This window comes from Ziziphus jujuba, chromosome 4, assembly GCF_031755915.1.
Source record: "Ziziphus jujuba cultivar Dongzao chromosome 4, ASM3175591v1".
NCBI classification, from domain to species: Eukaryota; Viridiplantae; Streptophyta; class Magnoliopsida; order Rosales; family Rhamnaceae; genus Ziziphus; species Ziziphus jujuba.
The window spans coordinates 5,682,223-5,698,920 of NC_083382.1; the positions used below are offsets into that span (position 1 = coordinate 5,682,223).

General features: G+C 29.5%; 1 protein-coding gene across 2 annotated transcripts; it reads left to right on the top strand.

Moving 5' to 3' along the window:
* Positions 1-3,233: 3,233 nt before the first annotated feature.
* On the top strand, positions 3,234-6,268 carry LOC107416308 (pentatricopeptide repeat-containing protein At1g66345, mitochondrial). Of its 2 annotated transcripts, XM_048466271.2 has the most exons (2): positions 3,234-4,098; positions 4,267-6,268. In XM_048466271.2, the coding sequence occupies exons 1-2, from the start codon at positions 3,658-3,660 to the stop codon at positions 5,311-5,313; spliced, it is 1,488 nt and encodes a 495-aa protein (XP_048322228.2). In that variant the 5' UTR covers positions 3,234-3,657; the 3' UTR covers positions 5,314-6,268. The 2 variants fall into 2 exon arrangements, with proteins under 2 accessions (XP_048322228.2, XP_015880282.3); XM_016024796.4 differs by having other exon boundaries at positions 3,239-6,268.
* Positions 6,269-16,698: the final 10,430 nt, after the last annotated feature.

Consider the following 16,698-nt stretch of genomic DNA (forward strand, 5'->3'; position numbering starts at 1 on the left):
TTTATTATTTTACATTATTTGTTCTAATAATTTTAATTTGATTTTGTAGGAATAAGATGATGACATTAATGCTTATTACTTGATAAGTGCAGGATGTGTATCATTTGTTATATATATATATATATATATATATGTTTTTTTTTATTTTCCATTTTAGATTATGTTGTATTATTCTAATTGTATTTTATGTTTAGATAATTATAATTTATTATTTATATTTTATATTTGAAAATTTTTTTATTTGTATTATATATTTATAAATTAATAAGTTTCAAACCAATCAACCAATTCAAACCAAATCAATCATAAATGGTTTGGTTTGGTTTGGATTCAACTGTTTAATGATTTGATTTGAATTCTATGTTAAAAAAATCGATAAGTATGAATTGGATTGTATATTAGTCTAAAACCAAACCAATTCAATTCATGTCCACCCTATTAATTTCTTTCCCCTCTTGGAAAGAAAATAGATGCACAGTTTCCTTAGCTCCAGGTGTTATTTCACTTTTATTAATATATTTCAACATTCTAAACGAACAAAAACGAAAGCAAAAAACAAAATTTAAAGAACGATAAAATTTATCCCTACATTTTTTTTTCCATGTGCTCTCCGCATTCATATATAAAATTTAGAAAAATAAAACTGAAAGAAGAGCGACAGTAAGAAGAGAGAAAGAGAGCAAAGAAGCCGTACGTACCCTTTGAATAATTCTCTTGGTACCTTTGTTCCTGGTTTTGGAGATTTATGTCTTTGTAAAGATAGTCCAATCATAAAAATTATTTTTATTATTATTTTTTAATAATAATTTGAGCTTGAATTCTTCAACTTACAATATCATAAAAAAAAGAAGAAGAAAATTTCAATTAAATTCCCTGCTCTCTTTTTCCCTTCTAACATGTGGTGCATAGTAAGTAGCTAAATTGAATAGAGAATTCCAGATGCAGCACATATGTTATGTTGTGGTGAAGCGAAGTAAGGAAAGTAGACATAAATTAATAATGAATAAAGCCTGCAAAGCAAACAAATTTGGGCCCATTACGACACACCCAGGCATGCACTGTGGGGATGAAATGTGAGCCTTCCACATGCATCCCCATTTGTTGTTGTTGATTTTTTTTTTTTTTTCCCCTCCATAAACTTATTTGCTGTTGTTGTTGTTCTTGAGCTTGATGAATTAAAGATTTTTTTTAAAAAAATAAAAAATTGTGTTCAAGTTTTTTTTTTTTTTTTTTGGTTTTCAAATCAATTTTATTAGAGATTAATCTCTAATAATTCAAACATATATTATTTATGCGAATGTTTGAAGTGTCAGTTTCGTCGAATATCCAAAGGTGACATTGTTTAAAGAAAAAATATAAAAGATTAGGGACCAATTAATTATTGAGACTCTACACAAAAGAATAAAGATGATTTTGGTAAGTATGGCAATTTTTTTATTTACTAAATTTTGCACAAATAATTTACCTTCAAAGGACTAGCTCTACCTATAAACAGAGCCACATAATAGTGGTATTGGTAGGACCAAATTAGGACAATGGAAACAATCTTTCTCTCTCTCCCATGTGCGTCAACATTCTTCTCAGTACAAACATTATTTTGGAACCCTGAAAAAAAGAAAAAAAAGAAAAAAAAAAAGAAAAAAACAGATGCTTTCATATCTTTATATCTATGATTTTGGGGACCCAAAATGGAGGATTTGGATTTTATGCTTCTCTTCTTTAAGCAGCTTTGCTCATGACAGAAAAATTGAATAGGAATGGATGGTGGTTCCTTTACAGGGCAATTGGTGCTTATCCCAAACATCCCCACATGCTTTTCCATGTGATATTTGTACCTTGAGGTCCAAGACTCCAATGTACTAAATAGCCTTCAAGTGTAATGTAGGCCATATGTGAAAATTTACCTTGACAGGGTGAAATTTAACCCTCTGAAAGGACAATATTTCCTTCAGTATATGTCTTTTGGTCATGAATCAGGAGGAGCACTTAGTATTGTCCAAATAAAGGGAAAAAATAAAAAGGAAAAAAAAAGAAAAGAAAAGAAAAGTGGGGGTTGGATGGGGAAAGTGTGATGCTTAATGTGGAGATCCCATTTAAGATTTAAAAAACAAAGTAAACTCTAGTTCAAATCTCTCACATAAAACATAAACTGCCAGTCTTATATAAAACATAAACTATCTATCTAAAGTTTCATGTGACCAGCTTGGGGGAGGGGGAGCCTTGGGCCCTAGACTTTTTTGAATTTTTAAGAAATGTAATTAATATATTATTGATAATTAAGTAAAAATCCCTTATTTGATGTATTAAACTAGATAATTGGCCCCCCAAGTATCTACAAAATTTTTTATTCTATTAAAATTTCTTATTCCAAATTTAAAACTTTTTATATTTGTCCATTTAAATTTTATATATTAATTCATATTTTAATATAATTATGTAGTAACTGGCAAGTATTTATGCTTAGTACTTATTTAGTTAGAATTTTGGTAATTAATTAGTTTGAATTTTTTCGTTTTAGATTCATTTTTTTATTAGTTTACATTTTCTTAAATAACTATAAGTTTACTTTTTTAATTTGTGGATGTTATCCTTTTGGATTAACTTAAATGTTAAGATATAAGTTTATTTTTCAAATTTAAATGAGTCCAAAAGTGATTTATTATGTTTTTTTTTAATAATTTTAATATATTACTCAGTTCATTTAAACCGTTAATATATTTTTAAATTTTAATTTTTAAAATAATCTAAGATTTATTAATAAATGAACTAATAGTTTTTTACTATTATCAGAGTGTCTGGATAAAAAATTGGTTATATGTTTCATTTAGCTAAATAAATCTTGTAACCATGTTATTTGTGTTTTTATAATCAGTTAGTCAATAAAAACCATTTAAAAGTGAATTTTCTTTCTAAAGATTATACAAAATTTTTGTAAAGCTCAAGTAATTAACATGATTTTTTGTATTACTATATTATTAAGTAGTAAATTTTTTATCCCAAAAAAGAAACTAGTAAATTTTTATTTTTTTATTGGAAACTAAAAATAGTTTGAAACCATCAAATGGGCCCTCTGGGATCTAGTATATTTCCTGGCTCGGCCCATGGATATGCGGTTACGAATGGTATTAAAACCATGCCCAGACCAAGATACTGTATAGCTATGGAAGTAGGTGGGCTTCTAGGCTCTAAATTACTAAAGTTCATGTGGGTTTTGTGAGAGCACGGTATAACAAAGCATAGATTTTGAGACAGTGTTCACATGCTACACGATATTATAGTTTTTTTTTTTTTTTAATTATTATTTACAATAATAATTTTCCTATTATTTGGATGTCCTCTAAGTTATGGGTATGGGTTGCTTATCAATTAAACCAGCTTCATTTGATGTAAGATGTTATAATTTCTCAGCTGAACAATTATAGATTATGTCACTACCAAAATCAAGTTAATTAGCTATTATTTTAGACAAGATTCAATAAGGCTGCTATAAATGCTATCACAGCCATGTTTATGCTAGAATAATGACCATTAAAATAATAATAATAATAAAGCACAGTGCAATTAACACCATTGTTTCAGTTCTTCTATTGACCATAGATTACGTCCTCCGGACTTGTTTAGGATTCAAACGCATTACATAGTTACAGTGGAGCCCAAATGAGTTTCGTTCGGGGATTATTGATTCCATCTTTGATTTCCAAATCCATCAAATCTTGTATCCATCTCCAACTGATACATACAGAAACAGCTGCAAACGACGTCGTCAAAGCCATCTGCTGTTCTCTAAGAGCTGGTCGGAACTGGGACATTTTGACTAGAAAATTCGGTTCCGTCGACTTGGATGAAGTGGTTGTTAAGAAAGTGCTTTTGGAACTTAAAGAACCCGTCGATGCAAAGCGAGCTCTGGGTTTCTTCCACTGGTCAGCACACAGCACATTCCAACAACATGGGCTTCAATCTTACTGCATTCTTATTCATATTCTGGTTCGAGCTGGATTAAATTTGGATGCCAGAGCTTTGCTTGAATCGGTTTTGAAGAAAAATTCTGGGAGTTCTTTCAGATTCTCAGTGGTTGATTCACTGATCAGTAGCTACAAGGTAACGGCTTCGAACCCATTTGTATTTGATATGCTAGTTCAGGTTTATGCCAAATTGAGAATGTTTGAGATTGGATTTGATGTTTGCTGTTATTTGGATGAACGTGGGTTTTCATTGAATCTGTCAAGTTTCAACATTTTGATTCACGTTGTTCAAAAATCTGATCAGTTTGTTCTAGTTTGGAAAATTTATGAGCATATGATTACAAGAAGAATGTACCCAAATGAAGAAACAGTCAGAATCTTGATTAATGCGTTGTGCAAGGAAGGGAAGTTGCAGGAATGTGTGAACATTCTGGATAGGATTCATGGAAAGAGGTGCTCTCCTTCTGTGATTGTGAATGCCAGTTTGGTTTTGAGAGTTTTGGAAGAAGGTAGAATTGAAGAAAGTATGGTGTTGTTGAAGAGGATGCTACAAAAAAACATGGTGTTGGACACCATTGCTTACTCCTTGGTTGTTTATGCTAAAGTCAAGATTGGGAATTTAGAGTTAGCATATGAGGTGTTTGAAGAAATGCTTAAAAGAGGTTTTCAACCAAACCCTTTTGTTTATACTTTGTTTATCGGAGCCCATTGCAAAGAGGGAAGAATTGAAGAAGGAAATTGCATGATGCAGGAGATGGAAAACATGGGTTTCAAGCCATATGGCGATACGTACAATTTTCTTATCGAGGGGAGTGCTAAAGCGGGAAGCTTGGAAGAAATGTTAAGGAACTATGAGAAAATGATAGAGAGGGGTATGATTCCTAGTTGCTCAACTTTCAATGAGATGGTTGGAAAGCTTTGCGAAAATGGAGATGTGGAAGAAGCCAACAGAAGACTAACAGCATTGTTAGAGAAAGGGTTCTTAGCAGATGAAATCACGTACTCTTATCTCATTGATGGCTACGGAAAAAAAGGTGATATACAAGAAGTTCTGAAACTCTACTATGAAATGGAATACAAATCAATGTCCCCTGGATTACCCATTTTTTCGTCACTGATAAAGGGCCTCTGTCTGTGTGGGAAGCTGGAAGAAGCAGAGAAATATTTGGGTATTATGAAAGATCGATCACTAGTCCCGAGTGAGTGTTTGTACGAGACACTGATTGCTGGCTACATTGCACAAGGCAATAAGGAAAGGGCACATTTTCTTTATGATGATATGGTTTCCAAAGCGTTGAGGCCTAATTCTTCCAATTTCTGTGATGATGGTGTGCAAGACCTGAAGAGCTAGCTTTGCTGCTGAAGCAAAACATGGTTTTCAAGCCGTATGTTGATACTTAAAAATTTTCTTATTAAGGGGAATGCTAAAGCGGGAAGCTCGGAAGAAATGTTAAGGAACTATGAAAAAATGATAAGAGAAGGGTATGATTCCTAGTTGTTCAGCTTTCAATGAGATGGTTGGAAAGAAGCCAATACAAGATTAACAGCTTTGTTAGAGAGAGGGTTCTTTGCAGATGAAATCACTCTCTTATCTCATTGATGGCTATGGAAAAAATGTGAAATACAAGTTCTCAAACTCTACTATGAAATGGAATACAAATCAATGTCCCCTGGATCACCCCTTTTGTCATCACTGATAAAGAGCCTCTGTCTGTGTGGGAAGCTGGAAGAAGCAGAGAAATATTTGGGTATTTTGAAAGATGGTTCACTAGCCCCGTGTGAAAGTTTGTACGAACACTGACTGCTGCCTACATTGCCAAGGGCAAATAGGAAAGGGCACGTCTTCTTTATAATGATTCGTTTCTAAAGCGTTGAGGCCTAATTGTTCTTATTTTTGTGATGATGGTATGCACCACCTGGATGGCTAGCTGCTCTGTTGAAGCGAATTTTTTTTACCATGGATGTACAGGTGAATTTAATTTCGTACTTGATCAAAATTTTATTGGGGAAAAAGAGAAGGATAGATTGGAAGATGTGCAATATTTAATTGCTGATATGATATAAATAGCGATAGAATAGATCCAATCAAATTAATTAGGCTGATCACAAAAAGGATGAATAGACAGTTTGTTGTCGTAGTCATGGACTTATGCATGAATAGGTCTTTCACTTAGTTACTGCAGGAACAATTTGAAAGGTGTAGTGGAAATTTTACTTTAGAATAATTAGATGCATATGATGAGAGATTCATTGTAAATATTTATGTATATACATACACATTATTTATAATATATATTATATATACACGATCAGTCTTTCAATGAAAATTGTGGCAGAGGATCCAATCATATTAATTAGCTGATCATAAAAAGGATGAGTAGTCAGTTAGTTGTCGTAGTCATGGACTTATGCATGAATAGTCTTTCACTTAGTTATTGTAGGAACAACTTTAATTTTTCAACTGTTGATCAAAATTATTTCTTAGTCCAGTACATTTAATGAGAGGTGTTGTAGAAATTTTACTTTAGAATGATTAGATGCATATGATATGAGACTCAATGTAAATATATATATATATATATGCACGCATATTATTTATAATATATATATATATATATATATATAGTTAAATACTTTGATGATTTTTCATGAATACATTATTTGTTAGCTTTTGAATTGATTTAAAGATTGAGATTTAAAGATATATTTCAAGTTTTATATAAATTTGTTAAAAGTAGTAAAGCTGACTTATATAAACGTAGATCCATCTTTAATCTCAACTTTAGAAGGTATCAAATAGCTAATAAGGACGAGTGCGCATGGATTTAGTAATGGACTTATCTTATATAATGAAAATAGTGACTGAATAGATCCAATCAAATTAATGAGGCTTAACGTGAAAAGGATGAGCAGTCAGTTTGTTTTTCACTTGGTCGCAGAAATAAGTTTAATTTTTTCAACTCTTGATCAAAACTATTGTTAAGTACAACTAATGATTAGAATGATTAGATGCACGTGATAAGAGATTCATTTAATTCGTAGGATGAGACGTCAAATATCATTTCGGAAATGCAAGTTTTATTTTGAATCAAGCACTTCTTCACGAAACATACCTCCATAGAGGATTTGTTCATTTTAATGCAAAATTAATCCTTCCAAAATGATTTTGGTTTTTAGATCATTTTCTTACGAAATAAATCTGATTTTTCATTTTTTTATTTGATATAGCTTTTTTATTAGGATATTTTTGATGGATTTTCAATCAGTTTATCACTTATTAGTTTTTGAATCTCTTTAAAGTTGAAATTTAAAGATATATTTGGATTTCATATGTACAGTTTGTTTACGGTGCGGACGGTCCTCATACAGACCACAGTATTAGTGACAGTTTTTTATAGTATTGGTGACGATTTTCTAAAAAATCGTCATTAATACTATGAAAAACTGTTACTAATACTGCGATCCTCATGTAGACCATCCTCACCATAGAATTTGCATTCATATGTATTCAGTAAAATATTAAAATTTTAAAATGACAAAATGAACATTATTAGAATTTATATAAACCTCAAATGCATATTTAATCTCAAATTTTTAAAATATCCAATAACTAATAAGGATAATTTTAATAAAAAAATTATTAGTATTCTGATGGAAAACTGACTATATATATATATATCTTGTGTGTATTTGTGTGTGGTTGTGTGTATATATGTTCTATTGCATATGGTAATTAATATTGAATTCTAATCTGGTTGAAATTTTTTTTTCTTGTTTTTTGTTTTAAAAAGCAATCGGTTTTAATATATATTTTCAGTATAGGACATTTATTTAAATGTTAAGTGATCAATTTTGCCAAATCTTAAAAGAAAAGAAGGTAAAAAAAAAAAATTTAATTAGTTTAATGATAGATGCTTCTATAGAGTAGACATCCGAAAAAATGACGGTTTTGTAAAAAATTATCATTAATACTATTATACAAAATGTGACAGTTTTGAAAAAAACTATTGTCTTTTTGAATATCTACACGATAAAAAAATACGCATGTTCTAATAATAGAATTTTCTAATTAATAATAGTTAGACGTTTCTATTTATTATAAATATAAGGAGAATAAAAAAAAAAAAACACACGCGCGCGCACACACACACACACATAATCAAAACATAATTTGAAATTACGTTGGTTTTATTTTATTTTTTTAATTTGAAATTATGTTGTTGTTCTTTTTTATTTATTTATTTATTTATTAACGTTTATAGTTAATTAATATGTGTGTTAGGGGATGGTTTAAACAGAGAATTGGTGTGGTTTCAAATCCGGCAGGAACCCAAAGTTTCAAGTACAATATTCTTCAGCCTTGGTTACATCCCCTTGGTTCTTTTTATGGGGAGCCGAGTTAGCACACCCAGAATCATTTAAAGTTCCAAAATCGTACCAGGTCACAAGTACAACAATACCATAACAGCAATCCAAGGACAAGAATATAGAAATTCAATAGCAAAGTGAAAGAACTCATAAATAAAAAAGAGAATGAGGAGGAAAATCCCTAACAAGTTGTGAGAAACATTTCTAATAACTCTTAAATGATTTATTTTGAAAATAGATCAAGGAATATAATGGTTTATAAAGAAAAAATCTTTTTAGCATAAATACGTTTTGAAGAAATTTGTGGAATTGCATGAAACATGAGCAAGATTAGTGAGTTGAAGAGAGAAAATTCTTGAAAAGCCCAAAAACGCGATCCTCCTCCTCCCTTTAGTGCAAAAACGTTGTTCTTTAAATAGGCAACACTCTTAACTCTTCTTGCTTGTTTTATCCAGCCACAACGGTATAATCCAATATGCTTTTATAAGACTTTTGTTTTCCAAAACATACTTATGAATGACTGATGAAAATTAAGCATGATTTCACCTTTGGTAAAGCTCATTGGTTAGACTTAAGGAATAAAAAGTGTTTTGACTTAAAATATCAAATCTCACATCCGAATACTGCTGTTGCTGGATTATCCAAAAGGAAGAAGAATGCAGAAACTGGGTTATGGGAAGGTTGAACACAAAAGTTCTTTAGCTCCATAAGAAATCTACTCGCTTCTTCTTTTGGAGAGAAAAAGTTCAGTAGGTTGGTTGTGCATATCAAGAATCCAAAAGAAAGATCAAAGATCTACTGGATCAAAGGATTAGATTTCATTGTTTTTTGGTGTTTACTTGTGCAGGGAGTGAAACTTGCAAAAGCTGTCCAAAGACAGTAGGTAACATGTAAACTAGTTGGTAAGTAAAGAAAAACATTTACACAATATATTTTTTTAGACTTAATAACTTTTGGGTTTGTTTAAAAGCAATGGAGTATTACTAAACATACCACTTAGAGCCTAATACCATTTGTTTTACATTTATGAGCTTACAAATACTCTCAAACAGGCCAGCTTGATATAGAACAAACAGGTTAGGCCCCTATTATGATTTTGTGCCAGTCATTATATTTCTTATTTATGAGTCCTAATATAGTTGTTTGGGTCTATCCTCCACTTTAATTTGGATTGATTAGTCATTGGCCCTATTGAACTAACTATCATAAAATTGGCTATTAACAATATCTAATAAATTTTAATTACTACTGACACTAATAAACAATTAAAGTGATCAAACTGCACAATTTAAACAATTAAAGTGATCAAACTGCACAATTTAAAGTTAAAAAAAAAAAAAAAACAAAAAACAAACGACACACATAATATATGAAATTATGTTATAGTTTAGAGAACAATGTTACGATTTAAGTAATTTTATAATTGACCATTTCTCGATTGCTTTTTTCAATTGTTCTTAAATTGAATTATAATTTCTATCTGGGGTCAAGGTTTCCATAAGAATTGATGTATTTCTTTTTGGCTTCAGCTTGGGTTATAGATTGGAACTCTGAGCAGCCAAAACAAGAATTTGAACTAATTAAAGCTAATCATGTATAATTTTGTTTTGTCTTATGTTTATGTTGTTTTGATTTTGCCAAATTTAATAAAAAATTACATAAATGGATTAAACTAATATAAAAATAATGGTTAATTGTATTTTAGTACTTTATATTTTGACAAGATTATATATTGGGTCCTCAATTTTAAAATATTTAACATTTGATCCTCAATTGACAATTATTTTTCAAACTAGTTCAATTTCCATATAATTAACAAAAAGTTTAAAAATTGAGAAAAAATTGACTCATTAACCAAATAATCGTTTTTTTTGCTTATCTTATTTGTAAACTAAAAAAATTAGTCAATTTTTAAAATTTTAAAGATTTTTTTGGTTAAAATTAAAATAATGTGAAATAAATTATAAATTGAATGCTTATTTTGAAACCTTTTAAATTAAAGATTTACTATGCAATTTAACTAAACGATAGAGTATTAAAACGCAATAAACCCTAAAAATAATAGATCATAACGCAGCATAAAAGGTAAAATGCAAAAAATTGCATACTTTATGACGATATATATATATATATATATATATATATATATATATATATATATATATATATATATATATACTGGTACACACACCCTACCCATTAATTAAAAGAACAAGAAAAGAAAAATACTAATAATAAAAAAAGGATATTTGGATAATCATAGTAGTGTCCCCTAACTAATTTCTAAGGGCACCATTGCATCCATTCTTTCAATATATATATATATATATATTATAATATTATATTCATTGTATCCTATATTCTTGTAGTATATATATATTTTTTGATAATTTAAATTCCGGTAGTATATATATATTTATATATATATATATATATATGTAATATCTTGTTAACTTTATTATATTAATATTGTTAAAAAAACTTTATTATATTAATGATGTAAGCATGGGATAAATTTAATTTAAATCCTTCAATTTTATCATACTTATATTTAGATCCTATATTTTAAAAAAATTATTATTGACTAATTTTCTATATTTATAAAAATAAACCTATGTATAATTTTTTTTTCAACTTTTACCAATAGTTTTAATGGTTAAAGGAGCCAAATAGAAGTTAAAAATTAATATTTTATGATTGAGTAATATTATAAATTAATTGATAAAAACTAACAAATTATTTTGTTTTGATGGATATAAGATACTAAAGGAAGTTAAATGTTCATTTTATAAAATAAAATTGAAAAAATCTAAATAAAATTTCCTCTATCAGCATTTAAAACGATTTTATTGCACTGTTGCTCCTTTGAACTATAAGATTTAAGCATTTTACCCTCAGACTGTTCAAATTGGTGCTAAAACAATTATAAAGCTACAGAAAAAATTTTTTTTTTTCATATTGTCTAGAACGCTGACAATACAAAGCTTATATAAAACGCAGACAATACATCAACGTTTAGCAAAGGTTGGATACACATGGGTCCTCACTCAAGTCAGACAATGTATGTGAGCCACATTGAAAGGTTTTAAGGTTTCAATGGGTGAACTGAGAGGCTAACCATGCCTTGTGTAAACAGGCTAATTGTTTTTCCTTGTTGCTTAGCCAGCAAGGAAAAAAAAAAAAATGGTTTAATTACATTTTGTGTTTTGTTTGGACATGAGCATAAATAATAGGACCAAAGTTTGTTTAAAGTATATACAACTTAAAAAAAAAAAAGGGGACAAATATATGCATGTATTATTTTAGAAAAATAATTATGTAAAAATGAAAGTAAGAAGCTCCCTCGTCGTTTCCTCTTTAACTATTTTTTTCTTTTTCTTTTTCTTTTGCTTTTGGTGAATTCAACCCTTCGTAAGTTGCACGCCAAACAAAAAGACTTCCCCCACTACTGTCGAAATCACTGGTACACTAGTCTGAGATTCCAATCTTATCTTTTTCCTCTTTCAACCTTTAGTTTACTATTGGTCTCTATAAAGGCTATTCTCTCTCAAAAACAAAAAGAAAAGTACAGGTTACAGTTTATTGCATGTAACTTTCAGCTGTCCTTAAATGTAATTCTCCTTAAAAAACGAAAATGAAAGTAAAGGTTATTCCATGGAACTTTCAGATGTCCTTATATCAAGTCTTCTTGACCGACTTTCCTTTCTTTAATGCTTATCCTTTGAATTCATAGATTTACACTATAAAAATTATGAGCAAAATCATCCATAATTTTTAATATTTATCTATTTTTAAATTTGTCCAATTAAAAATTAAAATGATTTATCAATATATATATTTATTGTATATATTGGTACATTGAATGATACAGTATATATCCCCAAATCCATTCAATCTTCAATATTTCATATAAATTTTAGAGTGTTTTATGTTGTCTCTATTGAATTTGCTTCTAATGGAGACAGGAAGCGGTGGTTATTGCGAGGAGAATCTAAATTAGCATTTAAAATAGATTCTATCCCAGTATTGTTCCCAGAACTATCAGGAATGTAACATTTTTACCCAATGATCTTTTAATCGATCGGTGCTAAAAGAATTTTAAAGCTCCAGAAAAATTCCTAAAAAAGAAAATTCCTATTCTCTAGAACGCAGACGATACAAAGCTAATAGATATACAAACGCAGACAATGCATCAGTGTTTAGCAAATCTTGGAGTCACACGGGTCCTTCCTCAAATCAGACTTTACAAACATCTGAATTAGTGGCATAAGAATTTTTTTTTCTTTTAATCTTGTATTTTGTTTGGACATGAGCATAAATAATAGGACAAAAGCCTAAAGTCTATTTGATATATACAATTGAAAAAAAAGAAAAAAAAAGAAAAAGAAAAGAAGGACAAATACATGTATATACTGCATGTTTCATGTCTAAAGATTTTGAAAAATATTTTTGACAAATATCAAAATCTAAATGTACAAACTATAAAAATAAGTATTCATAACTTTCAAATATTTATTCACTATTAAATACACTCAATTAAAACTAATTATTTTTTTAAAAAATCTTTATTAAATATTTTGATATAGTAAACACTCACCACATAAATATATAAATATATTATTTTAGAAGGATATAGATCATATCCTAACCTAAGTATCTAAACTTTTAAATATATAAGGACAAGTGGCCATTATTTCTCTTTCTTTTAAATTTAAAAAATAGTTAGTTTTTCTGGATAAATATAGTTTTGTTTTTTAAGAGTTTGAGAAGAAAGATTTTTTTTTTTTCAAACTCCCTTTTGAGTGTTAATATATATATATATATATATATAAACCAACCTCGGTATTGGGTGCATGTAACACCCCATACAAAAAAAATATACATGATTAAATAAGTTTGATCAAGTTTAACCAATTGAACAATATATGGGTTCAAGTTGATTTTTTCAATAGCCAATATTTTTGGTTTGACTGAGGTATCATTGTGTAAATCTCGTCGATACGAGTTCATAGACTGGTGGCATGCCAAATTTTGAGTTACGGATAAAAAGTTATGGTTCTGAGAAGTTTTAAGCATAAGTTTTTAATCAATGTCGAAGCCAGTCTCCAGTTTTTATTTGTTAGTGACCCAAGGCTTTATATAAGCCTAGGTAAGCGTGTCAAACAGGAAACAAAATCCAAAATACCCATTTCTTCCCCAAAATCTGAGAAATTCTCTCCTCAGACCTGTAGATCCGAACTGGGTCATTTCGACCCGTTTACCGTAGAACTGGGTCAGCATTGTTTTGTCCATTTCCGGCCAACCACCACTTACACGTGCCAGCCAAATAGAAAGATCACTTGAAGGTGAGCTCAGCTGTGAAATTTCACGGCAATAAGTAGCCGGTCGCGCCCAGATCGGGCCGGCGAAGTCCGCGGCGACTGGCGAGGTGGGTCGCCAGATTTTCTCATTTCTTGGCCATTTCAGGACAACCCATACACATTTTTCACTATTTTCGACCCCTCTGAACTCATTTCCGTGGTTATTTTGTCCAGATCCCTCATCGTTTGAAAGATCTGACAACGGAAAGTTCGGCCAACACTTCAACAGTATTTTTCGATCACCGGAGGAAACATTGGACCAAGGTGAGCATATTGATGAGTTCCTTGTCTCTTGGGCTTTTCATCAGTATAAAGTTTGTGAATTTTGGAGGTCGTTTGATAATTTTTTTATTTTTGGATCAATTAATTAATTTTTGGATAAATTGGGGATTGTATTTGGATAAAATTGGTCAAATTAGTTAAAATTGGAATTGAATTAGTGAAATTGGATATTATTAGGACCCATTAGGTGGTTCGATTTCGAAATATTAGGCTTCGGGTGAAAATTTCCAATTTTAGGTACCGGGTCTTAAGGACACACAGTATAATTGGACTGTTCGGTGTCCAATTTATGCAATTTTGTAGTACTATAAATTATTTTGAGACATTTGGATTATACAAGTGTCTCTGGTTTAGTCATTGGAGCCTGATGAATATTTTATTATATTACAGGTACTCGAGTTGAGCCTGGAGGCGATCCTATAGAGGAGCAGACGTGAACATCTATAGTACTGTGAGTGGTTATATTATTTTTAAATGTTTTGGGTATATAGTATAATATATATGTGGTTTAAATATTTTACGTATATACCATTTGATTGAAATGTTATTTTATGCATATATAAATATCTGCTTTCACATATATGTGTTATCATTTTATATGACTTTTGATAATATTTTAAGTGATTTCCAATTTTAATGGGTCCATATATGGACTTGTGGTATTTAAATATTTTGGTAATTAAATTGAGATTTTAAATCATTTTGGAAATTATTTGGTTTGAGAAACTAGATTGAAAATCATATAATTTTAAGCATGATCAAATATTTTATAATTTTATGTGCTTAAAATTGGTTTATGGTGAATATATTTCACTGTGATATTTCTAGTTTTTGTATGAAATGATATTTTGAGATTTTTGAAGTATTTAATTAAGCGGTGGAAGTTTAAATGTTAAATTATGATTTATGATACAGTATCGTTTGGAAAAGTATATATATAATCTTACAAGATTGTTTCATGTATATTGTATTGGTTATTTTTAAATTGACGTACCATGTAATGCCAATACCTTGGATCAGTATTATATTATATTATATTACAGCGCGCTGGGTTTCCCACAGTGGCGTGAGGTTGGTTTCATCCAACGGTTATCTATTATTGCCATGGATTGTGAGATCGGATTTGTCCGACGGTTTAGTATTATTACCACGGTGCCGTAAAGTTGGTATCATCCAACGGTTTATTATTATCATGGACCGTAAGGTTGAGTAGGTCCCAACGGTTATTTATTATTTTCACGACACCGTTCATATGTTGAGGGTAGTGAGGTGGATGTATCCCACGGTTTGCAGATTGGTACATTGTATGGTACATCGTATATGTTTGTATATATTGTTGACTTACAAATATTGTGGTGATTTCTGCATTTTTATATTTTTTGGTGGAACTGTATTTATTATAGTTTATGCTCAAATGTTTATATCTTGATTTGAGACATTTCATAATATTACAATGATCGTTCATTCATACTTTTGAGCATCGGTTTTTATGATATTAATTCGGGTACAAGTTTGTGTTTTATGAAATGATTTTTAAACGGGGAACTTTTCAAACGAGTGGAATGAGAGGTCTTGAGAAAAATATTTTTCAGAAATAAATCATTATTTTTCTATTATACTATGCCACTCATTGAAATTTTTTTATCTCACGTTTTATTGTTTTAAATTCGTTCCCCTAGGCCCAAACAGCTAGTAGCAGTCTACCTCGCGCACAACTTATCATTTTGTTCCTTCCATGACAGCAGCCGTATTTATCTTTTCTTTACCTATTGTTATCTTTTGGACTTATTTATTACTTATTTGTACTCATATACTTTGTTGACACTCTTAAAATGCTCTGATTTTAAATATGAGACTCAATAGAGACCATGGTACTCATGTGTATAGTTATAGCCTGTAGTATAGTAGATCGGCTGTGGACTTATTTATAGATATATATAGATATATATATTAAGGTATTAATGTTAATACTGGTGTTTGATTATCTACGTTTTAAGATGAAGTTTCATTGGATATTTTTTAGGGATTGTCGAGGAGACCTCACTAGGCGGGATCACCCGAGAGGTCCTAGGAGGATTCCCAAGGTGGATCCTATCAGTGCAAGTGGCTCTGTAGAAGTAAAATTAGGTTTAAAAACCTCTAAGGATATATTAAAAATGAATGAAAATATTTTAAAAAATTGTTTAAGTATTAAAAAAATTTGGAAGCACTAAACTAATGTTATTGGTTTTGCTTCATACTTAAATCTGTATAACTTTTATCTCAAAATACTTTATGTTAAAATACACTTTATTATAAAATATTTTTTTTATAAGTACAAAATGTTAAGTATTTAAAGTTTTTATTTATTTATTTATATTTTAAACATTTTTATTAGAATATTATATTATTGAATAACATTATTACATTTTTTAGAAAGAGATTGATATATTTTCTTTTATTATCCTTAAATCTCTAAAAGAAGTAATAAAGTTGCATTACGGGCTAAATATATGTATTTATTATAAAATGTCCTCCTTTGATAATTTTAGAAACTAAGAAATAAAAGAGAAATAAACTTGCTCATACATGGATTAGTATTCACATATAAGAATATAATTATATGTTTAAAAATTTAGATAAAATTTAAATTATAAGAGATCTTGGTCTATTTTAGAAATATTGTATAAAGATGAAACTTAAAAGCTCCTTCATCGTTCCTTTTTAATTTGAAAAAAAAAAAAAAA